This window comes from Thunnus maccoyii, chromosome 17 (genome assembly GCF_910596095.1).
Source record: "Thunnus maccoyii chromosome 17, fThuMac1.1, whole genome shotgun sequence".
Lineage (NCBI taxonomy): Eukaryota > Metazoa > Chordata > Actinopteri > Scombriformes > Scombridae > Thunnus > Thunnus maccoyii.
Genome location: NC_056549.1, coordinates 23,999,356 through 24,019,861, shown reverse-complemented (window position 1 = coordinate 24,019,861; position 20,506 = coordinate 23,999,356). Strand labels below are relative to the sequence as shown.

At 39.4% G+C, this 20,506-nt stretch overlaps 1 protein-coding gene across 1 annotated transcript; it reads left to right on the top strand.

Moving 5' to 3' along the window:
• Positions 1 to 7,855: 7,855 nt before the first annotated feature.
• LOC121882808 (G-protein coupled receptor 4-like) lies at positions 7,856 to 9,002 on the top strand. The gene has a single exon (XM_042391254.1). The coding sequence runs from the start codon at positions 7,856 to 7,858 to the stop codon at positions 8,891 to 8,893; it is 1,038 nt and encodes a 345-aa protein (XP_042247188.1). The 3' UTR covers positions 8,894 to 9,002.
• The last annotated feature ends 11,504 nt before the right edge of the window (positions 9,003 to 20,506 follow it).

Below are 20,506 nucleotides of genomic sequence, written 5' to 3'. Positions count from 1 at the left end.
GAACGGCGGAATGGAATTCCTCTCTCTTTTAATGTTTTTTGGTCCAATCTGGAATTTTTGAAGTGGGCAGACAGGCGGGGGACCTCCCTGGAGCATGGTGACGCAGCAACCTACTATGAGTTGTGAGGTTGGTGTCAGGACGATGCCGGGGGGCTGTAGCTATCCTTGTGGGTGAAGGAGTTGGGGAATTGTGGCGACGGTGATGGATGGTCTTTGAACTGCCTCGTCCCCTCTTTGCAGATGAAGGAGATAGGCTGGGAGACACCGAGGATTCGTTCGGTTAACTATAGTTTTGGATGTTAAGGAAAAATGAAACGGGTGGAATATGGACCGTGGAGCAGATGGAGCTTGCCAGAGTCGCCTGCTTCCTGGATGGCTTGTGGGCCACGGAAAGCAGGATCTTGGGCACAGAGGCAGCGGGGAAGTTTTCAACTGGATCCATTGGTGTGGGCTGGCAGAGACCTTGGACTTGGTTGTCCTGATGCCATTTGAAAAGATCGTTGTCCGACGGGGATAAGAAGATGAAATCCATGGCTGAGATAAGGTGAGTAAGGTGATGGCTCGGAAGATAAGTAGTATCTTCATAGTTTTTTAGATGTGCTCTAAGCAACGTGTTTGATCCCGGCTCTGACATAGAATGCAAAAGTGAAAGAGGAGGAGATGGTTTGGGTAGTATTTATGGGACAGACAAAAGATTACCCATCAGATGAAAAGAGCTGGCTTACCAGCTTTGTAGGCGACTGATGTGTTATAGTTCAGAGGGGGGATTAAAGTGGGTGAGTGGAGGCCCAGTCCAGAGATGCCCGTTCTGGCCTCCGACAATCTCCTTAGATGCCTGGACACAACACCCGGTGAAGCAGCTGATTCTGTTTCCTTTAGGAATTCAAGTTCCCCTTTGAGGACGCCAAGTGTTGATGGAACCTCTAGAAGCACCCAAGCACAACTGGATGTACGGAAAGCGAAACAGTCCAAAACAGTCATTTTTGTTACTTTAGAGTAAGATGAAAACCTAAGTGTGATCACTTACAATAAGCAAGGTACACAATATTTAGTGGGTACGTGGACAATGGTGATAGTGTGATGTTGCATTGATTGTCACACCATGCAGGTGCTTGTGTTCTACATGTTAGGTGAGTGAAATCATGTGTGTCATTGCTTGTAAAGTAGGTTGCCCTGCACTGACAGGTCTGGAATATGTCTCATTTAACAGGGGAAGACAAAGTGACACAAAAGCTGATCAGATTAAGGTCACAAAATGACCACCTCTTCACTGGAAAGAGGCACACTGCCAAGAAGGCCTGGTTGTGAGTTTACTGTTTTGCATCTGTTTTCTTCATGCTATTTTGCTCACCAGCACCTGCATGGTGTGACAATCAATGCAACATCACACTATCACCATTGTGATAGGGAACTAATGAAAAATGGTGCAAGAAATAAAATGTAAACATGTATGAAAGTAGAAATCACCTATATGCAGAGAACAAGTAACATATTTACACACCCCTTTTCTTGGAATTACATGTGTGAAAGTGCAGGATAAATAAATATATAATTTTGGGATGTCATCAGCTGATTAAGAATGACTATTTGTATGAAGAAAGAAAATTCAAGTTTACTATGAATTCTTGAACAATTGTAGTAGATTTATAATTTGTTTTTGGCTTTAATATCCTGTTGAAAAACAAAAATTTAGTTTCTCTTCTGTGCGTACTTCATTTTTAAGTCAATGATATGAGCTGGTGTGCTTGTTGTGTTCACGTGGTTATAGCATGTTGACTGTATGTGTGCTGGACGCCAGGAAGAATTGCCAGTGATTGTGCCGGTGCTACTGGGGAAGGAAGGAAAGAAAGAGAGAAAAGGTAAGCTGCAGAACTTCAGAAGAACATGACCAACATCTGTCATTAACACACTGTACTGAGAAGCAGAGACAAGATCATAAAACACTGAAAAATATCTGGACAGTAAAGACAACTAGCGAAAAGCTTGCATTGGAGACTACAGTAAGCAGACGACAGCTGGTATGAAATGATTAAGGAAAACAGCCACTCGATGAATCCAGTGTTGGTTTGAGCCGTCGGAGGCTAATGACAACTGAGCTAACAGAGACGTGGAGGACAGCTCAGCCACAGTAACACAACCAACACAGTCCTGAAGAACAAGAAAATCTCCCAGCTCACTTCAACTGTTCATGTTGTATCCTTACTTTAGCCTGACTGTGTTTTTTACAGAGCTTGTTAAGTCTAATTGAAGCAACAAAAATCCGTATGCTCCATTTAATATTTTCTTGCTTACTGTTATGTGATTTATTTTCTCCATTTAATATTTTGTGCTTATTTTTTAGCAATTTGTTCTCTATTCAACATTTCATGCTCTGAGTTTTACAACTTGTTCACTCCATTTAATATTTCATACTCTCCATTTTACAATTCATTCTCTCCGTTTAATATTTTGTGCTCTCAGGTTAACAGTTCTCACTTTGTTTAATATTTCATGCTTACTGCTTAACAATTCGTACTCTCCATTTAACATTTTATGCTATGGTTTGGGTCCACTTTCCCTTAGAGGGAAGGGTCACTGCAAATCAATACAAAGTTGTTCTGAGTCATCACCTTTATCCTATGATGAAACATTTCTATCCTGATGGGAGTGGTCTCTTCCAGGATGACACTGTCCCAATTCACAGGGCACGAGGGGTCACTGAATGGTTTGAGTATGAAAATGATGTGAATCATATGCTATGGCCTTCACAGTCACCAGATTTCAACCCAACTGAAAACCTATGGGAGATTTTGGATTGAGGTGTAAGACAGCGCTCTCCACCACCATCATCAAAACACCAAATGAGGGAATATCTTTTTGGTGGTAGGTGTAAAAATCAGTGGGAGGTATGACATACTTATCATCATACTTGATCTCAAACGTACAAAGTTTATACTTATGTATATATATTTAATATGTCATAGGATGAAGAGATACTACCCAGATAGCAAAATTGCTGTGGCCCAGATCTGGCCCACACCCGACACTTTCGGCACTTTCATCCGGCCCACATACCGCATGGAATGATGGCACTTGAGCAGTCTGCTCCTGTTTGCCAGATCTGGGCCACAAGCAAGCCATATGTCAACCAAGAACAAACCAGATAAACCAGAACTGGCCCACACCCAGAATACACATAACACATAAGAGCATTGTATCTTTACCAAAAAAGGCCCACATTTCATTTGAGATATTTGGGCCATATTTGCTATTTTACATGTGGGCCATTTCAGGCTCACATCCATTTTTGTCCGGGCCAGAAGGCGGCCAGCAGTGCCACATCATTGCCTGAAGTGGCCCACTTCCTTATGCTATCTGGGTGTTATGGTCAATTATACAAATACATTATACAAAAATACAAATATACACAGTTCAAATATAAAGGAATAGATCAGGTGGGTACTTAAAATCAATTTGAGATGTTACATTAATTTGCATCAAAAGACAATTAACTGTTTATTAGTGAAAAGTGAATGTGTCATTTAACAATTCAGTTATATTCATTATATGTGTCTTTTCTCTGTAGATACGTGGTTGTTGAAGTGTTTCAGGAAATGATCAGTGTGGTCACTGAACTGAAAGTATAACAGTCCTCATGTAGCAGTGGCGGTATACACTACCTTCAAATTAAACTTGTGGCAAGGTTTGTGTGAGTGGTCACGTACACAATAGTCAAAGGGTTTTTGTGGTTTAAGTGAGAATGCTGTTGCTAGAAAAAAAAAATCACATGAGCTTGTTATCTTTTCAAAAAAGCATAAGATTTTGTTACTACACATCAACATCATTGGGAACAAAAAAGAGTTCATGTGAAAAGTAACTTTCACAGGGTCCACCATTTTAAAAATGTCATGCACACTTCACAACCCTTGAACTTGGAACGATCACAGAAATTCCACTCACAAGTTGTGCTTTTAAAATGTCAACTCCGGACATATGAAAGCTTTCCTTGTAAAGAGTTTGACACAGCAGAGTGAGGTGACTTTAACCTGCCAGGGTGTGATACAACAGTTTTACAATTGACTGCAGTCTTGCTATAAATTTGTGTCTTTAAAAGCAATGCAGTTAGACATTTGTGATGTAGTATCAAATTTACAAACAGACAACATGACTTAGGTAAGACATCACCAATAAGGCAATGCTTTTATGTCAGTATAATACTGTTTTTGGATAACAGTGGTAATATAAAGGGGGTTTTACGTTGTTATGTTGTACAATAAAACTACAAGTATAATAACTTGTGTAGGAAGCAGGAGCACTTTAGAATGATAGATACGCAGTGCAGACATTATTCCATACAGTGTAACATCTGCAACATTCAGTATATCCATCATCTTAAAGTGCTTCTGCTTCCTGTCCAAGTCATACTCATGTTGTCCTTTATTAGAAAGTCCTGTGCAGTAGAACATACCTCCCTTCAGGTTTGAACCTGTAAGCTACACAGAGTATCTTTGCAATAATGAAGATAAAATATCAAGACAGAGAGCACAGAGTTGCACATAAACCAGTAGTAACAGATTTTTTTTACTACTTGCAGCAGAAACAGTAAAGTTGCAGCCAGAAAATCAAAACAGTGAGATAAAAGATGCTATCAGGCTCTGCATCAACCCTTTTCACACACAAGTAGTTGTGTCCAATCCATTGTTAATATAAAAATACTGATTATAGCTGCTTTAAGAAGTGAAAAAGCTCCATTGTGATGTACATTTACACTATGAAAAGACATGTATCAATGTGAAAGTAAAATTGAGAAATAAAGGTTGAGGTATGTGACGTGCTTTATGGCTGTCTCCCCACAAAGTTTCAACTTCCTTTAAATACAGTGTAATACCGGAAGTATATTCAAGTTATTTCAGCATCTCAGGAGTATAAACATCCTCATTATATCTGCTCCATCACAGTCGAGTGTTTCTCTTCAAACCTTAAATCTACTTCTGTCTTCCCCTTTTTTGTAGTCATCCCTTTCTACTCTCTACTTGCTGATACTTCAACTGTGGCTGTCTTGTCTCTATCTTGTGTAGTAATTGTTTGAGAGCATCATGTGGGATTGTAGTGGTTTGACTTTATGTCAGCAGCTGTGAAGAGTCTCTTCTTAAGCTTGTCCTCTGACCCTCCTGGATTGATCAGTGGAATGTGTCTGAAACTCTTCACCCACTGGATAGATTCAAAATCAAGACACACCTCAAACCAAAAACAACAGGTGAGGTCGTTAATGATTACATTTCTGGTTGTAAGATTTCTGGAAAGTATACTAGACTTAAGAAAAAATGCCTCAAAAAAGTAACAATGAAAAGGTTAAAAATGTGTGGTATGTTTGCATGTTTTTCAGGCAGGTTGTTAAGAGTATTCATTTATTTTGAAACCTCACTTCGCTAGTTTTTTTTTTGTCTCCAGTGGACTGCTGACAGGGAAAGACAGCATGCTTGAGGCTGTGTGAGTCAGCATTGCAAGAATAATTAGGCTAGAAATGTTGAATCTCTGCAGGGCTGAATGTTTTTCTGCGGCTCTCCCAGCAGTGGTCACTACTACAGGCTGGAGAGTACAACAGAGAACTGCTTAACATGAAGAAAGAGGGAAAATTCACAGGAATGTACTGGTGGACTATGAGATCTCTGAAGCATAGCTTTGCTATTAGGGAGACAAGCTATGACAGATGGATTTTGGACGTTTGGAAAAAAGGACATTTAGGATGAGATAAAATGAGATAAACTTTAATGTCCCAAGGGAAATTTGTCTTGGGCAAAAGTACTACACAAGTTGCAATCAAGTGATACATGACAAAACAGTACATGGACAAATTAAACCTCATTACAAGACAATACATGACAAAATATTTCCTGCACAGAAACATACCTCAATGACAAGAAGATGCAGTGGTGCACTAGTTTAAAAAAGTGCCGAACTGAACTACGATCACACAATGCAATAAAAGATCACTAAATATTAGATTCACTAGACAGTGCTGTGGTGCATACATGCAAAAGGTAGCACACACAGCTGCGATCCAACAGTAAGCAATACATGACCAACATGATCAATGTAATTCAAAAGCGACCACTCAGACACCAGTTGATTACATTCAACTAGAACAGATAAGATATTGCAACATAACCATAAGAAGTTGCACGTAACCCAAGATAACATAAGTGAAACATAGATCACATTTTAAACAATGGATGAAATCTTAAAAATTCATACAACATACTACCTAGACTAAAAACTACAGTGCCTTCCACCTTATAGCACCTCCTTCACTGTACTTGAGGCACTACTAAGGATAAGTTATTGCACATAACCCATGGCAAAAAGTGAGACATTATTCACTTTGTAATAGATAAAATCTCAATAATCATAGAACATACTACCTAGACTAAAAAACAACTGAGCCTACTTCCTTTGTACACTTTCTGCACTGAGCTTGATGTACTACAATCGTGGGGGTTCAGCTGGTTGTTTATTGAGTAGTACAATAGAAGTTGGGACGAAGGAAAGCTTGAAACGGTTACATTTACATCTGCTAGCTCTATAACGTCTGCCTGAGAGTAATAATTTATAGTCGGGGAATAAGATATGTGAGCCTATGTGCCTGTCTGACCATCGTTCTCTCATAGGATGCAGCACATTCCCTTTCTTGACAGAAATGCTGATGTTTTGCTCTTTTAAAGCCTCAAGGTTGTATAATAACAACCTGGCTTAGTTCAGTTTCTAATATTAGCAAACACATAGTTTGCTCAGATGAACAAAATGAGTAAGTGAAGGTTGGATCAGCTGTGTAAAGCAGGCCTGCATTGGGATTATGCGATAAAATAAATTTAAATATTGTTTAATGTAAAAAATAGACAATGATTACTAGGGATGTGCAGATGGTCCAGTATTTGTATTTGTATCTATATTTGTTGAGGCAGCAAAATTATTTATATTTTTTATTTGAATAAAAGTGGAAAGAGTCTTAGAAATCCTGTTTTTGTTTTTATTATGCTTTTATTTTTAGAAAATTAAAGTGTTACAATAAGTGTTCATGAATAAACTACCTTTATAAGGGAGGTCACCACACCGGGTCTTGACCTGGAGTCTCCCAGATCATAGATAACTGCGCTGACTACTGAGCTAAAACTTTACTCATTGCAGACAGACCTCTACCTATTTATACACCCATAACACAGAGACGGTGTGTAATGTGTCGGGAAGAACATCAAAGGTGATTACTGTTTTGCACTTTTCATTTATTGCCTATTTTTTACAACCTACCTTTGCTGGAAGGGAGCAACAGGTTATGGAGAGTACCTTGAAAGCACTTTGCTTGTGTCAGTAGCTCAGCTTTATCTCTGGGGAACACTCTCAATGCCGGGAGTGATGCTCAAATAAGGAAATGTGCATCATGCAGCAGGTGGATGCGACTCCCCTTGTTTAGAACAGCGGAGCAGAAGACAGAGACTGAGAAAGTAATGTTACTGATCTGTGCGCTGGTATTTGACAGGGTTTTTTTTTCTTCCCGAAAACAAGTAATTTTGTTTTCAATTTTTGTATTTGTAATCACCCCTAATGATTACCTTTAGGCTAGAGGAAAGAGGAAATCCCACACTAATTGTAAAAAGCAGCAATAAAAGCATATGACATGAATAGAACAGTCTTCACAGTTATAGGCCCATTGTTAGTAAGAGGAGAAGAACACTTAGTAGCCAGACTAATGACTGAGTAAGCTCATGTCACCTGTGTCACTTTAACTCAAACTGACAAACTGTTCCTATGAAACTATGTGTTTTATTTACACTTGCAGGTGAATTTCCAATCAGAAAAGTGACAGAAAACTGAAGCAACAATGAATGCCACAACCACATCAACAGCAACAATCCTAAACTCAACTCAGTGTGTTGATATTGGTGCAAGTGCCATTAGTGACCTCCTGATGGCTGTTTACATCCTGGCTTTTATCTTTGGTTTGATCTTCAATGTGCTGATGCTGGGTCCCATTTTTCAACAAGTGCAGAGGCAAAACGTTAAGGGCATCTTCCTGCTAAACCTGTCCCTCTCAGACATGCTTTACCTCTTCACCATACCTCTTTGGATCAATTATTACCGACAGGACCATCACTGGAACCTAGGTGTTACGAGCTGCAGTGTAGCCGGCTTCTTCTACTACTCCAACATGTATATCAGCATCTACCTGCTCTGCTGTATCTCTGTGGACCACTGTCTGGTGGTCATGTACCCGCTCCGCTCCAAAACCCACCGTACATCATGCTATGCCTGGGCACAGTGCACCATTGTTCATGTTGTAGTGGCTGTGCTGCACATCATGGTGCTGATCAATGACAATCTCACAGACGCCTATGATGAGGAAAACGACAATGACCGTTGTTATGAGACCTATCCCATGCAGAGGCCTGTTGCCTTGTTCAACCTGCTCCGAGTGGGCTTTGGCTTTCTGCTGCCCCTGCTGGTGTTGACTGTCAGCTACTGGAGGATGCTAGTCACTGTAGGCCAAAGTCCCGGCCTGAATGCCCAGGCTAAGAGGAAGGTCCGCATGCTGTCTTTTGGGGTAATTGGCATCTTCTCAATTTGCTACGCTCCATATCACATTATCCTGCTCGCACGCTCACTAGTCTTCTACCAGAGTGACAACACCCAACCTGATGGAAGTTACTGCCAGTTTGAACAGAAGATGCATTTCTTCTTCTCATGCACACTGGCACTGTCCAGTCTGAACTGTGTGGTGGACCCTGTGTTGTATGTATTTGTCAGTAATGGAGTCCAAAAGGAGGTGAATCTCTGCTGGAGGAGGAATACAAGGACGCAGAGAGAGGACTATGCTCTATCTACATATAGCAGAGGAAAGCCTAATAGCAATTTAATATGAAAAGTAAGCTGTATACGTGATATGTGGGTAGAAAAATCCACCTGTGCACTTGTATGCGTGTGTATGTGTGTGTGTGTGTGGATGTGCATACATATGATTATGCATAATACTGTCGCTGTACTCATGTCTTCACTTTTGTCTTTTTAAAAATAAACTCATCATCATACGGTCCCTGCAATCAGGTGATTATATTTCAGCAGCCTATATCAATGATCATTTTTCTATTTTCAGCAACTGATAAATACAAGTATAAAAAAATCTGATGTTTTCGGACCACCCTTTGAGTTGGAGAGACAAACAGACAGAACAGAGCTTTTCCTCACAGCGCCAAAGTGTCTGAATTAACAGTTAAATGTTCAGCAGTGGAAAGTAACTTGTTTAGACTTCTGCAAAATACTCTGCTTTAGTTTCAGTTTTAGTCAGCCTTTGGTTGGAATTATTTTTAAATATGATGACACATCACTCCCTGTAATGGTCTCTCATCCAGTATGCACTATGCTTTCATTATTATGATTCTCTTATTTTCTCATGCAGGGTAAATGAGAGCTGCAAGTTTACTCTAAGGGGAACTAAAGTCTAGTCCTCAACTAAAATGGCCCTTTTAAGTCTTGAGGAGCAAAAATCACCTTCTGAGTTGTGCATTAAAATAGTCCTTGATTTAAGATAATGTAGGTTAAAATGATCTGTTTCTGAAGTTATGATTATTCATTCCTGTTTAATATTACAACTACTTCAGCTAGTGGTGCTAATAGCTACCACTAGAACCTGTGTGTGGGATTGGAATTAGATAGTTGTTGTGAGTCCATATTATTTGTGCTTTGTTGCAATAGTTAGACTTTGAAGATGTCTTGTGAGTATTGAGAACAGCAATAGCATCAAAATTGCACAAAAACATGCTTTTCTCCAATGCAAATATTAAAACTGTTATTTCACTCATCTTGTTACATCCTTGTACCGATTTATTTGTTCTTGGGTGGTGTCATGATCCTGTCACAGTCTGGCTTTATGTCCCTTGGTTGTCATTCTCCACCAGTCCACCAGTTGCCCTCTGACTTTTTCCCTGTTTGATCAGACTGGACCAAGTGGGAGAAGGACAGATATGTTGCAGATTATATTAAAGGACCACTTGAGATATTATTGCATGTTGCATTGAACCTTTGTCCTGACATTTTACTGCCTACTGCTTGATTTGAAGAGCGTACAGGACTGAAGTGAAATCTGAAATACTTTTGCCTTCACCTGGGGCCTGTACTACGAAGCAAGTTCAACATACACAGGATATCTTTTTATTATAACCCTTTTTGTTACTAACCCTGATAACCGCAATAACGCTAAGCAGTCACATGATGGTGGTTATCAACTTGGTAAGTCAACCCTGGTTTTCCCAATCTAGCCCTGAGCACGTTCACATAAAAGGGGCGGTGTTTGCAGCATATAACCACTCGCAAAAAAGTCTACTGGCAGCAGAGCAGCATACTTCACAAAGGAAGAACAAACTATATTATTAAACAAATATGAAGAATTAAAACACATCATCCAGGCAAAGAGCAACACAGTTGTAGCTACCAAATGCAGGAAGAACAGCTGATAAAAAATCACCGACTGCATGAATGTGCAAGTTAGTAGGCTTATAATATCACTGCACCATCATTAGGGCACCAGTAGATCTGACTATAATTACATTTGTTTATTCCATTACATTAATGTGTTGCTTAGATGTAGTCTTATGGCGTGTATGCAATTTTTCTTTAAGCTGCAACCCTGGTGGTGTAAAACTGATGTGGGAGCAAATAAAAAATAAATATAAAAACATAATTAAAATCAGTAAGTAGTCTTACTTTCATATCTTATAAGCAAAACAAGTAGGTGTGTAAATCAATCTCTGTTTTAGGATATCGGTATACAACAGCACGATGACATGGCTTTGACATTACTTGCAGCCAACAGGAAAAAGAATGAGATGAAAAAGACAGGAGGGGGCCCTCCTACACAGGAGTACACTCCTGCTGAGGAGCTGGTTCTCTCCAATAATGACGAATGGAAGGAGTGGAAGGGGGTGTTTCTTTAGACCCTGGTGGAAGTGTCAGCTGTTCCCAACAGGCCACATTTGTACAGGGTATGTGTCAATGAGTCAATGTGAAACTACTGGGTTGCTAATGAAAGACAATTATACAATATACTAATTATTGTGGGAGTAAGTAACTTGTATTTACTTTCTCTACAGTTGATGGGGAGACACTGGTGTTGTTTCAGGTTGGAGCAGACAATGTGAGGTCTCTCTATAAGAGGACTTTAGAGCTTGATATTGACTACAAAAAATATATGATCAAAAAAGTGATACTCGAGGTGGAGAAACTGGAGTACGAAAAGAAGGTACTTCAGTAAAGTAATTTATTTCCAGGCATGGGAAACAAACTAAAATGTATTTTTCCTTTTTTCCTGGAACGAGAGAACAAAAGATTAACCTAATTAAAGAAGAATGAATAAAGACTAAATGAAAGCACAAAAAAGGCCTGTTTGTGTGTGTTTATGCAAAAAATTGCTGTGTGATGGCCTCTCTCACAGCCCTGCCTGTAGGGTGGTCTAGTATGATGGGGTCCACTACATCAGAGTGTTGTAGGCTGACAGGAGGGATCCTCTCCTTCTGTATGGTGGCTATATGGTGGAGTACAACACAGGCCGAGATGATCCTGCAAGCCTGGTCTGGTGCCACCCCGAGCCCATGTAGACAAGTGAAGCTGGTCTTCAGTATCCCAAGTGTCATCTCAATCCTGACCCTGGTCTTGGTAAGGGCCATGTTACGGTAACAAAATTACAAGCATTCACATGGCTGCCACATCGTATTTGCAGCTGTTCTCTTCAAGGACCAAACGGGCCTGATAAACCATAGACATATGCCTATCATGCTTTGTTCTACATGTTATGTGAGTGAAATAATGTGTGTCATTGCTTGTAAAGTAGGTTGCCCTGCACTGACAGGTCTGGAATATGTCTCATTTAACAGGGGAAGACAAAGTGACACAAAAGTTGATCAGATTAAGGTCACAAAATGACCACCTCTTCACTGGAAAGAGGCATACTGCCAAGAAGGCCTGGTTGTGAGTTTACTGTTTTATATCTGTTTTCTTCATGCTATTTTGCTCACCAGCACAAGCACCCGCATGGTGTGACAATCAATGCAACATCACACTATCACCATTGTCCACAGACCCACTAAATTTGGGGACATGATAAGCCGTGTGCCAACCAGTGAACAGTGAGGAGTATGTGTACCTCATGTGACCAGCCTTGAGTGTACTTTGATGGCAGGATCCTCATCAGGGCCTCCATTGATGGACGGCCCAGCCTGTAATCAGGCATGAGGTCCTGGCCATCAAAGTACACATCAAGGACTGGCACATGGGGATTTAGTTGCGCATGTATCTGTGCCGTGTCAACCTACAAAATAAAAGAAACTGTGTTACTTCCCACAATTTATCTTAATGGTATAACAACATTTGTCTGAACTACCTGGAACATGAAATGTGTATGACATAGACAACATAAAAACTATTATATGTTGAGGCTATTATGTGTGCTTTCTTTTGTCTACATGGCTGAGATATACTCCACCTTCTGTGTAGGCTTGTGCATGTGATGTATGAATATAACTTACAATGTCATTGTTGTACAGTCTGATGTATGAATATAACTTAAAATACTTGTTTTCAACAACTTAAAGTGCCTTTTTTTCAGTCTGTTTCAACACAACTTACAATACATATGTTCTCTCAGACAAACTTAAACAAACATCACTATAACGTAACATAATAATAACATATGATAAACTTATTGTTTTTTCACTAACTCCTCAAATAAATCTAAAAATCTTTTAATGTTGGCTTGCCCAGCCTGGAAACGTTCTTCCTCCTTTTGGGCCTCCTCTTTGAGGAAGGCCATTAAAGCCCCCCTGGAGGTCCGTTGTTTTTTGGTGGGTGGGGGACAGGCAGAGGTGGATGGCTCATCATCCGCTTGTGTGATGGTGCCACTACTTGTACCAGGCTGTACCAAATCTTCTTCTTCCTCCTCCTCACATGCCTAGCTACAAGTAGCGGCCCCAGCTCCAGGGATGATGAGCCACCACTGGAGGCTACGTCAGCCACAGGCTCATGGTCCTGGGGGGGGGTCTTGATGCAGACATGGCAGCCATCAATGGCGCCCACACACCTGGAGAACACTGGACTGTTGGCCAGCCGTGCAAATCCCTGACCAACTTTGTCCATTGCTCCGGCAGTGGGCAGCCTGATGACCTCCTGGCGAAGGGCTGCAATTTTCTCTACTCCAGTGTGCACCAGTCTGCAGACTGTGGACTTGAGGACATGAAAGGCCCCGGACACCACACCGTATGATAAGCCGTGTGCCTCATGTGACCAGCCTTGTGTGTACTTTGATGGCAGGATCCTCATCAGGGCCTCCATTGATGGACGGTCCAGCCTGTAATCAGGCATGAGGTCTTGGCCATCAGAGTACACATCAAGGACTGGCACATGGGGATTTAGTTGCGCATGTATCGGTGCCCTGTCAACCTACAAAAGAGAGGAAACTGTGTTACTTCCCACAATTTATCTTCATGGTATAACAACATTTGTCTGAACTACCTGGAACATGAAATGTGTATGACATAGACAACATAAAAGCTATTAAATGTTGAGGCTATTATGTGTGCTTTCTTTTGTCTACATGGCTGAGATATACTCCACCTTTTGTGTAGGCTTGTGCATGCTATGTTTGGCAAAATGCTGTGATGTCTGATTAGACAACCTACAGCTATCAGTGTGTTTGATGTATTTGTGATGTGTTAGTTCAAATACTATTAAAACAATATATTTGTGTGATTATTACCTCTAGTAAAAGTAACGCTGTACACCTCAGGCGTGCTCTCCTGTGTCCCATGCGCTCCTGCTCCTGCTGGAGCATGTCCCATACTGAAATCACTGTGCTAATGACTGTGGTTGTATTTGACATACTTCTTGTAGATCACACAAATTTGGTCAGACATTATCTGACACTTATAAAGGCCTGGTATCTGAAATTCTAAATGAGTTGACAGGATTCAGCTGGCATCACAGCTGATAGTTTGTGAAAACATCTAATTACATTCAGCAGCTGAATTGCTGATAACAGTGATTGGATTAAATGATGCTGCTCATCACAGTGAATGCCATAGCAAGGCAAGGTTAAGGACAATTCAGTCATTGCAGTCAATGGGCAGGTAGCCGATCATTGTGGCAAACAATGACAAGTGACTCGATAACAATGTAAAAACAAGTAAATGTGTACACAGTATCATGAAGGTGGGGGTGGGGGCAACTACAGTGGAAACCGCTTCTAGTGATCAGGATTACAGTGATTAACCACTTATATAGATGAAAAAGCTTGGGACAGAAATATTCCTATACAAATGCTTTTTTAAATAATTTACTTATAGTAATGAAGTAGTCTGCTGCCGTGTTCATTTTGGGTCTTTTAGATGAATAATAACATAACATTAACATAACATTCCGTTGACATTTTTATTATAGCTTGTGTTTTTATTTATGAAATAGCCTATCCTGTTTTTATGACACTTGTGTGGCAGTAGCTATATTTTTCTCTGTATGTGGGTTATAGCCGTTTTTGTGCCTAAAGACAAATTCCCCATAGAATAGGCTATATGAAAGCCTTTTAACATTATATTACTCTGGAAAAAAACTCAGCACAACATATAGGCTAACTAACTTCACACAATAAGGCTGTTTAATAACTGTTCATTTTGCCAAAATGGTCGATAACTGTATAGTAGCTAAACACTGTCAACTATGCAGGAACCCACCTGTTAACATACTGCATCCTTCTTCATATCTGACAGGATTTACCGTTCCAAATATAGTAGTGATTTTTGTAAGTTTGGCAGAAAATTCAGCAGATTTTTCTTTGTTGTGCCATTTTGGGCACCGCTTTGATATTTTCCTTTCATTTTCTAAGTGTCTCGGACAGCGGTGCCGATGCTGTCACTGAGCTGTATTGATTTGAATTTCCCACCAATGTATGAATTGGACCAAAAATCCCTGACGTTTGCTTTATTTTTATGTTCAAAATACAGACAATATCATGACCTGAACCCTACGTTGCAGTAAAAAAAAAGATCCACAGTCAAGTAGAATTTATTACCAGAGCATATTGTTCAAGAAAATACCAAAGATCGGTTCAAAGTTTTGTTAAAACAATATCTCCAAACATTTCAGGAAACTAATGAAAAATGGTGCAAGAAATAAAATGTAAACCTGTATGAAAGTAGAAATCACCTATATGCAGAGAACAAGTAACATATTTCACACCCTTTTTCTTGGAATTACATGTGTGAAAGTGCAGGATAAATAAATATATACTTTTGGGATGTCATCAGAGAAGTATTTATGTTGACTAAGAATGACTATTTGTATGAAAGAAAAAAAATCAAGTTTACTATGAATTCTTGAACAATTGTAGTAGATTTATAATTTGTTTTTGGTTTTAATATCCCATTGAAAAACAACAATTTAGTTTCTCTTCTGTGTGTACTTCATTTTTAAGTCAATGATATGAGCTGGTGTGCTTGTTGTGTTCACGTGGTTATAGTATGTTGACTGTATGTGTGCTGGACGCCAGGAAGAATTGCCAGTGATTGTGCCGGTGCTACTGGGGAAGGAAGGAAGGAAAGAAAGAAAGAAAGAAAAGGTAAGCTGCAGAACTTCAGAAGAAAATGTCTGTAAATTGATGCAGTGCAGATTATTGAGCTGCACAGAGAAGCAGATAATAAAGCAGTTTAGTGCAGCTGTGAGACATCTACAACATGACCAACATCTGTCATTAACACACTGTACTGAGAAGCAGAGACAAGATCATGAAACACTGAAAAATATCTGGACAGTAAAGACAACTAGCAAAAAGCTTGCATTGGAGACTACAGTAAGCAGACGACAGCTGGTATGAAATGATTAAGGAAAACAGCCACTCGATGAATCCAGTGTTGGTTTGAGCCGTCGGAGGCTAATGACAACTGAGCTAACGGAGACGTGGAGGACAGCTCAGCCACAGAAACACAACCAACACAGTCCTGAAGAACAAGAAAATCTCCCAGCTCACTTCCACTGTTCATGTTGTATCATTACTTTAGCCTCACTGTGTTTTTTACAGAGCTTGTTAAGTCTAATTGAGGCAACAAAAATCTATTTATCTATTCTATTTAATATTTCATGCTCTGAGTTTTACAACTTGTTCACTCCATTTAATATTTCATACTCTCCATTTTACAATTCATTCTCTTCGTTTAATATTTTGTGCTCTCAGGTTAACAGTTCTCACTCTGTTTAATATTTCATGCTTACTGCTTAACAATTCGTACTCTCCATTTAACATTTTATGCTATGGTTTGGGTCCACTTTCCCTTAGAGGGCAGGGTCACTGCAAATCAATACAAAGTTGTTCTGAGTCATCACCTTTTATCCTATGATGAAACATTTCTATCCTGATGGGAGTGGTCTCTTCCAGGATGACACTGTCCCAATTCACAGGGCACGAGGGGTCACTGAATGGTTTGATGAGTATGAAAATGATGTGAATCATATGCTATGGCCTTCACAGTCACCAGATTTCAACCCAACTGAAAACCTATGGGAGATTTTGGGCCGATGTGTAAGACAGCGCTCTCCACCACCATCATCAAAACACCAAATGAGGGAATATCTTGTTGGTGGTAGGTGTAAAAATCAGTGGGAGGTATGACATACTTATCATACTTGATCTCAAACGTACAAAGTTTATACTTATGTATATATATTTAATATGTCATAGGATGAAGAGATACTACCCAGATAGCAAAATTGCTGTGGCCCAGATCTGGCCCACACCCGACACTTTCGGCACTTTCATCCGGCCCACATACCGCATGGAATGACGGCACTTGAGCAGTCTGCTCCTGTTTGCCAGATCTGGGCCACAAGCAAGCCATATGTCAACCAAGAACAAACCAGATAAACCAGAACTGGCCCACACCCAGAATACACATAACTGAGAGCATTGTATCTTTACCAAAAAAGGCCCACATTTCATTTGAGATATTTGGGCCATATTTGCTATTTTACATGTGGGCCATTTCAGGCTCACATCCATTTTTGTCCGGGCCAGAAGGCGGCCAGCAGTGCCACATCATTGCCTGAAGTGGCCCACTTCCTTATGCTATCTGGGTGTTATGGTCAATTATACAAATACATTATACAAAAATACAAATATACACATTTCAAATATAGAGAAATAGATCAGATAGGTACTTAAAATCAATTTGAGATGTTACATTAATTTGCATCAAAAGACAATTAACTGTTAATTAGTGAAAAGTGAATGTGTCATTTAACAATTCAATTATATTCATTATATCTGTCTTTTCTCCATAGATACGTGGTTGTTGAAGTGTTTCAGGAAATGATCAGTGTGGTCACTGAACTGAAAGTATAACAGTCCTCATGTAGCAGTGGCGGTATACACTACCTTCAAATTAAACTTGTGACAAGGTTTGTGTGAGTGGTCACGTACACAATAGTCAAAGGTTTTTCTGGTTTAAGTGAGAATGCTGTTGCTAGAAAATAAATCACGTGAGCTTGTTATCTTTTCAAAAAAGCATAAGATTTTGTTACTACACATCAACATCATTGGGAACGAAAAAGAGTTCATGTGAAAAGTAACTTTCACAGGGTCCACCATTTTAAAAATGTCATGCACACTTCACAACCCTTGAACTTGGAACAATCACAGAAATTCCACCCACAAGTTGTGCTTTTAAAACGTCAACTCCGGACATATGAAAGCTTTCCTTGTAAAGAGTTTGACACAGCAGAGTGAGGTGACTTTAACCTGCCAGGGTGTGATACAACAGTTTTACAATTGACTGCAGTCTTGCTATAAATTTGTGTCTTTAAAAACAATGTAGTTCGACATTTGTGATGTAGTATCAAATTTACAAGCAGACAACATGACTTAGGTAAGACATCGCCTATAAGGCAATGCTTTTATGTCAGTATAATACTGTTTTTGGATAACAGTGGTAATATAAAGGGGGTTTTACGTTGTAGTTTTATTGTACAACATAAGTATAATAACTTGTGTAGGAAGCAGGAGCACTTTAGAATGATAGATACGCAGTGCAGACATTATTCCATACAGTGTAACATCTGCAACATTCAGTATATCCATCATCTTAAAGTGCTTCTGCTTCCTGTCCAAGTCATACTCATGTTGTCCTTTATTAGAAAGTCCTGTGCAGTAGAACATACCTCCCTACAGGTTTGAACCTGTAAGCTACACAGAGTATCTTTGCAATAATGAAGATAAAATATCAAGACAGAGAGCACAGAGTTGCACATAAACCAGTAGTAACAGATTTTTTTTACTACTTGCAGCAGAAACAGTAAAGTTGCAGCCAGAAAATCAAAACAGTGAGCTAAAAGATGCTATCAGGCTCTGCATCAACCCTTTTCACACACAAGTAGTTGTGTCCAATCCATTGTTAATATAAAAATACTGATTATAGCTGCTTTAAGAAGTGAAAAAACTCCATTGTGATGTACATTTACACTATGAAAAGACATGTATCAATGTGAAAGTAAAATTAAGAAATAAAGGTTGAGGTATGTGACGTGCTTTATGGCTGTCTCCCCACAAAGTCTCAGCTTCCTTTAAATACAGTGTAATACCGAAAGAATATTCAAGTTATTTCAGCATCTCAGGAGTATAAACATCCTCATTATATCTGCTCCATCACAGTCGAGTGTTTCTCTTCAAACCTTAAATCTACTTCTGTCTTCCCCTTTTTTGTAGTCATCCCTTTCTACTCTCTACTTGCTGATACTTCAACTGTGGCTGTCTTGTCTCTATCTTGTGTAGTAATTGTTTGAGAGCATCATGTGGGATTGTAGTGGTTTGACTTTATGTCAGCAGCTGTGAAGAGTCTCTTCTGAAGCTCGTCCTCTGACCCTCCTGGATTGATCTGTGGATGTGTCTGAAACTCTTCACCCACTGGATAGATTCAAAATCAAGACACACCTCAAACCAAAAACAACAGGTGAGGTCGTTAATGATTACATTTCTGGTTGTAAGATTTCTGGAAAGTATACTAGACTTAAGAAAAAAGATAAGATGAGATAAACTTTAATGTCCCAAGGGAAATTTGTCTTGGGCAAAAGGACTACACAAGTTGCAATCAAGTGATACATGACAAAACAGTACATGGACAAAAATAAACCTCATTACAAGACAATACATGACAAAATATTTCCTGCACAGAAACATACCTCAATGACAAGAAGACGCAGTGGTGCACTAGTTTAAAAAGGTGCCGAACTGAACTACGATCACACAATGCAATAAAAGATCACTAAATATTAGATTCACTACACAGTGCTGTGGTGCATACATGCAAAAGGTAGCACACACAGCTGCGATCCAACAGTAAGCAATACATGACCAACATGATCAATGTAATTCAAAAGCGACCACTCAGACACCAGTTGATTTCATTCAACTAGAACAGATAAGATATTGCAACATAACCAAAGACCATAACCATCAGATGTTGCACATAACCCAAGATAATGTAAGTGAAACATAGATCACATTGTAAACAATGGATGAAATCTTAAAAATTCATACAACATACTACCTAGACTAAGAACTACAGTGCCTTCCACCTTATAGCACCTCCTTCACTGTACTTGAGGCACTACTAACGATAAGTTATTGCACATAACCCATGGCAAAAAGTGAGACATTATTCACTTTGTAATAGATAAAATCTCAATAATCATAGAACATACTACCTAGACTAAAAAACAACTGAGCCTACTTCCTTATTACACCTCCTGCACTGAGCTTGATGCACTACAATCGTGGGGGTTGAGCTGGTTGTTTATTGAGTAGTGCAATAGAAGTTGGTACGAAGGAAAGCTTGAAACGGTTACTTTACATCTGCTAGCTCTATAACGTCTGCCTGAGGGTAATAATTTATAGTCAGGGAATAAGATATGTGAGCCTATGTGCCTGTCTGACCATCGTTCTCTCATAGGATGCAGCACATTCCCGTTCTTGACAGAAATGCTGATGTTTTGCTCTTTTAAAGCCTCAAGGTTGTATAATAACAACCTGGCTTAGTTCAGTTTCTAATATTAGCAAACACATAGTTTGCTCAGATGAACAAAATGAGTAAGTGAAGGTTGGATCAGCTGTGTAAAGCAGGCCTGCATTGGGATTATGCGATAAAATAAATTTAAATATTGTTTAATGTAAAAAATAGACAATGATTACTAGGGATGTGCAGATGGTCCAGTACTTGTATTTGTATCTATATTTGTTGAGGCAGCAAAATTATTTATATTTTTATTTGAATAAAAGTGGAAAGAGTCTTAGAAATCCTGTTTTTGTTTTTACTATGATTTTAATTTTAGAAAATTAAAGTGTTACAATAAGTGTTCATGAATAAACTACCTTATAAGGGAGGTCACCACACCGGGTCTTGACCTGGAGTCTCCCAGATCATAGATGACTGCGCTGACTACTGAGCTAAAA

Bases quoted from the DNA above. Each gene is read 5' to 3' on its own strand.
- LOC121882808 (XM_042391254.1), top strand. From the start codon at position 7,856: ATGAATGCCACAACCACATCAACAGCAACAATCCTAAACTCAACTCAG.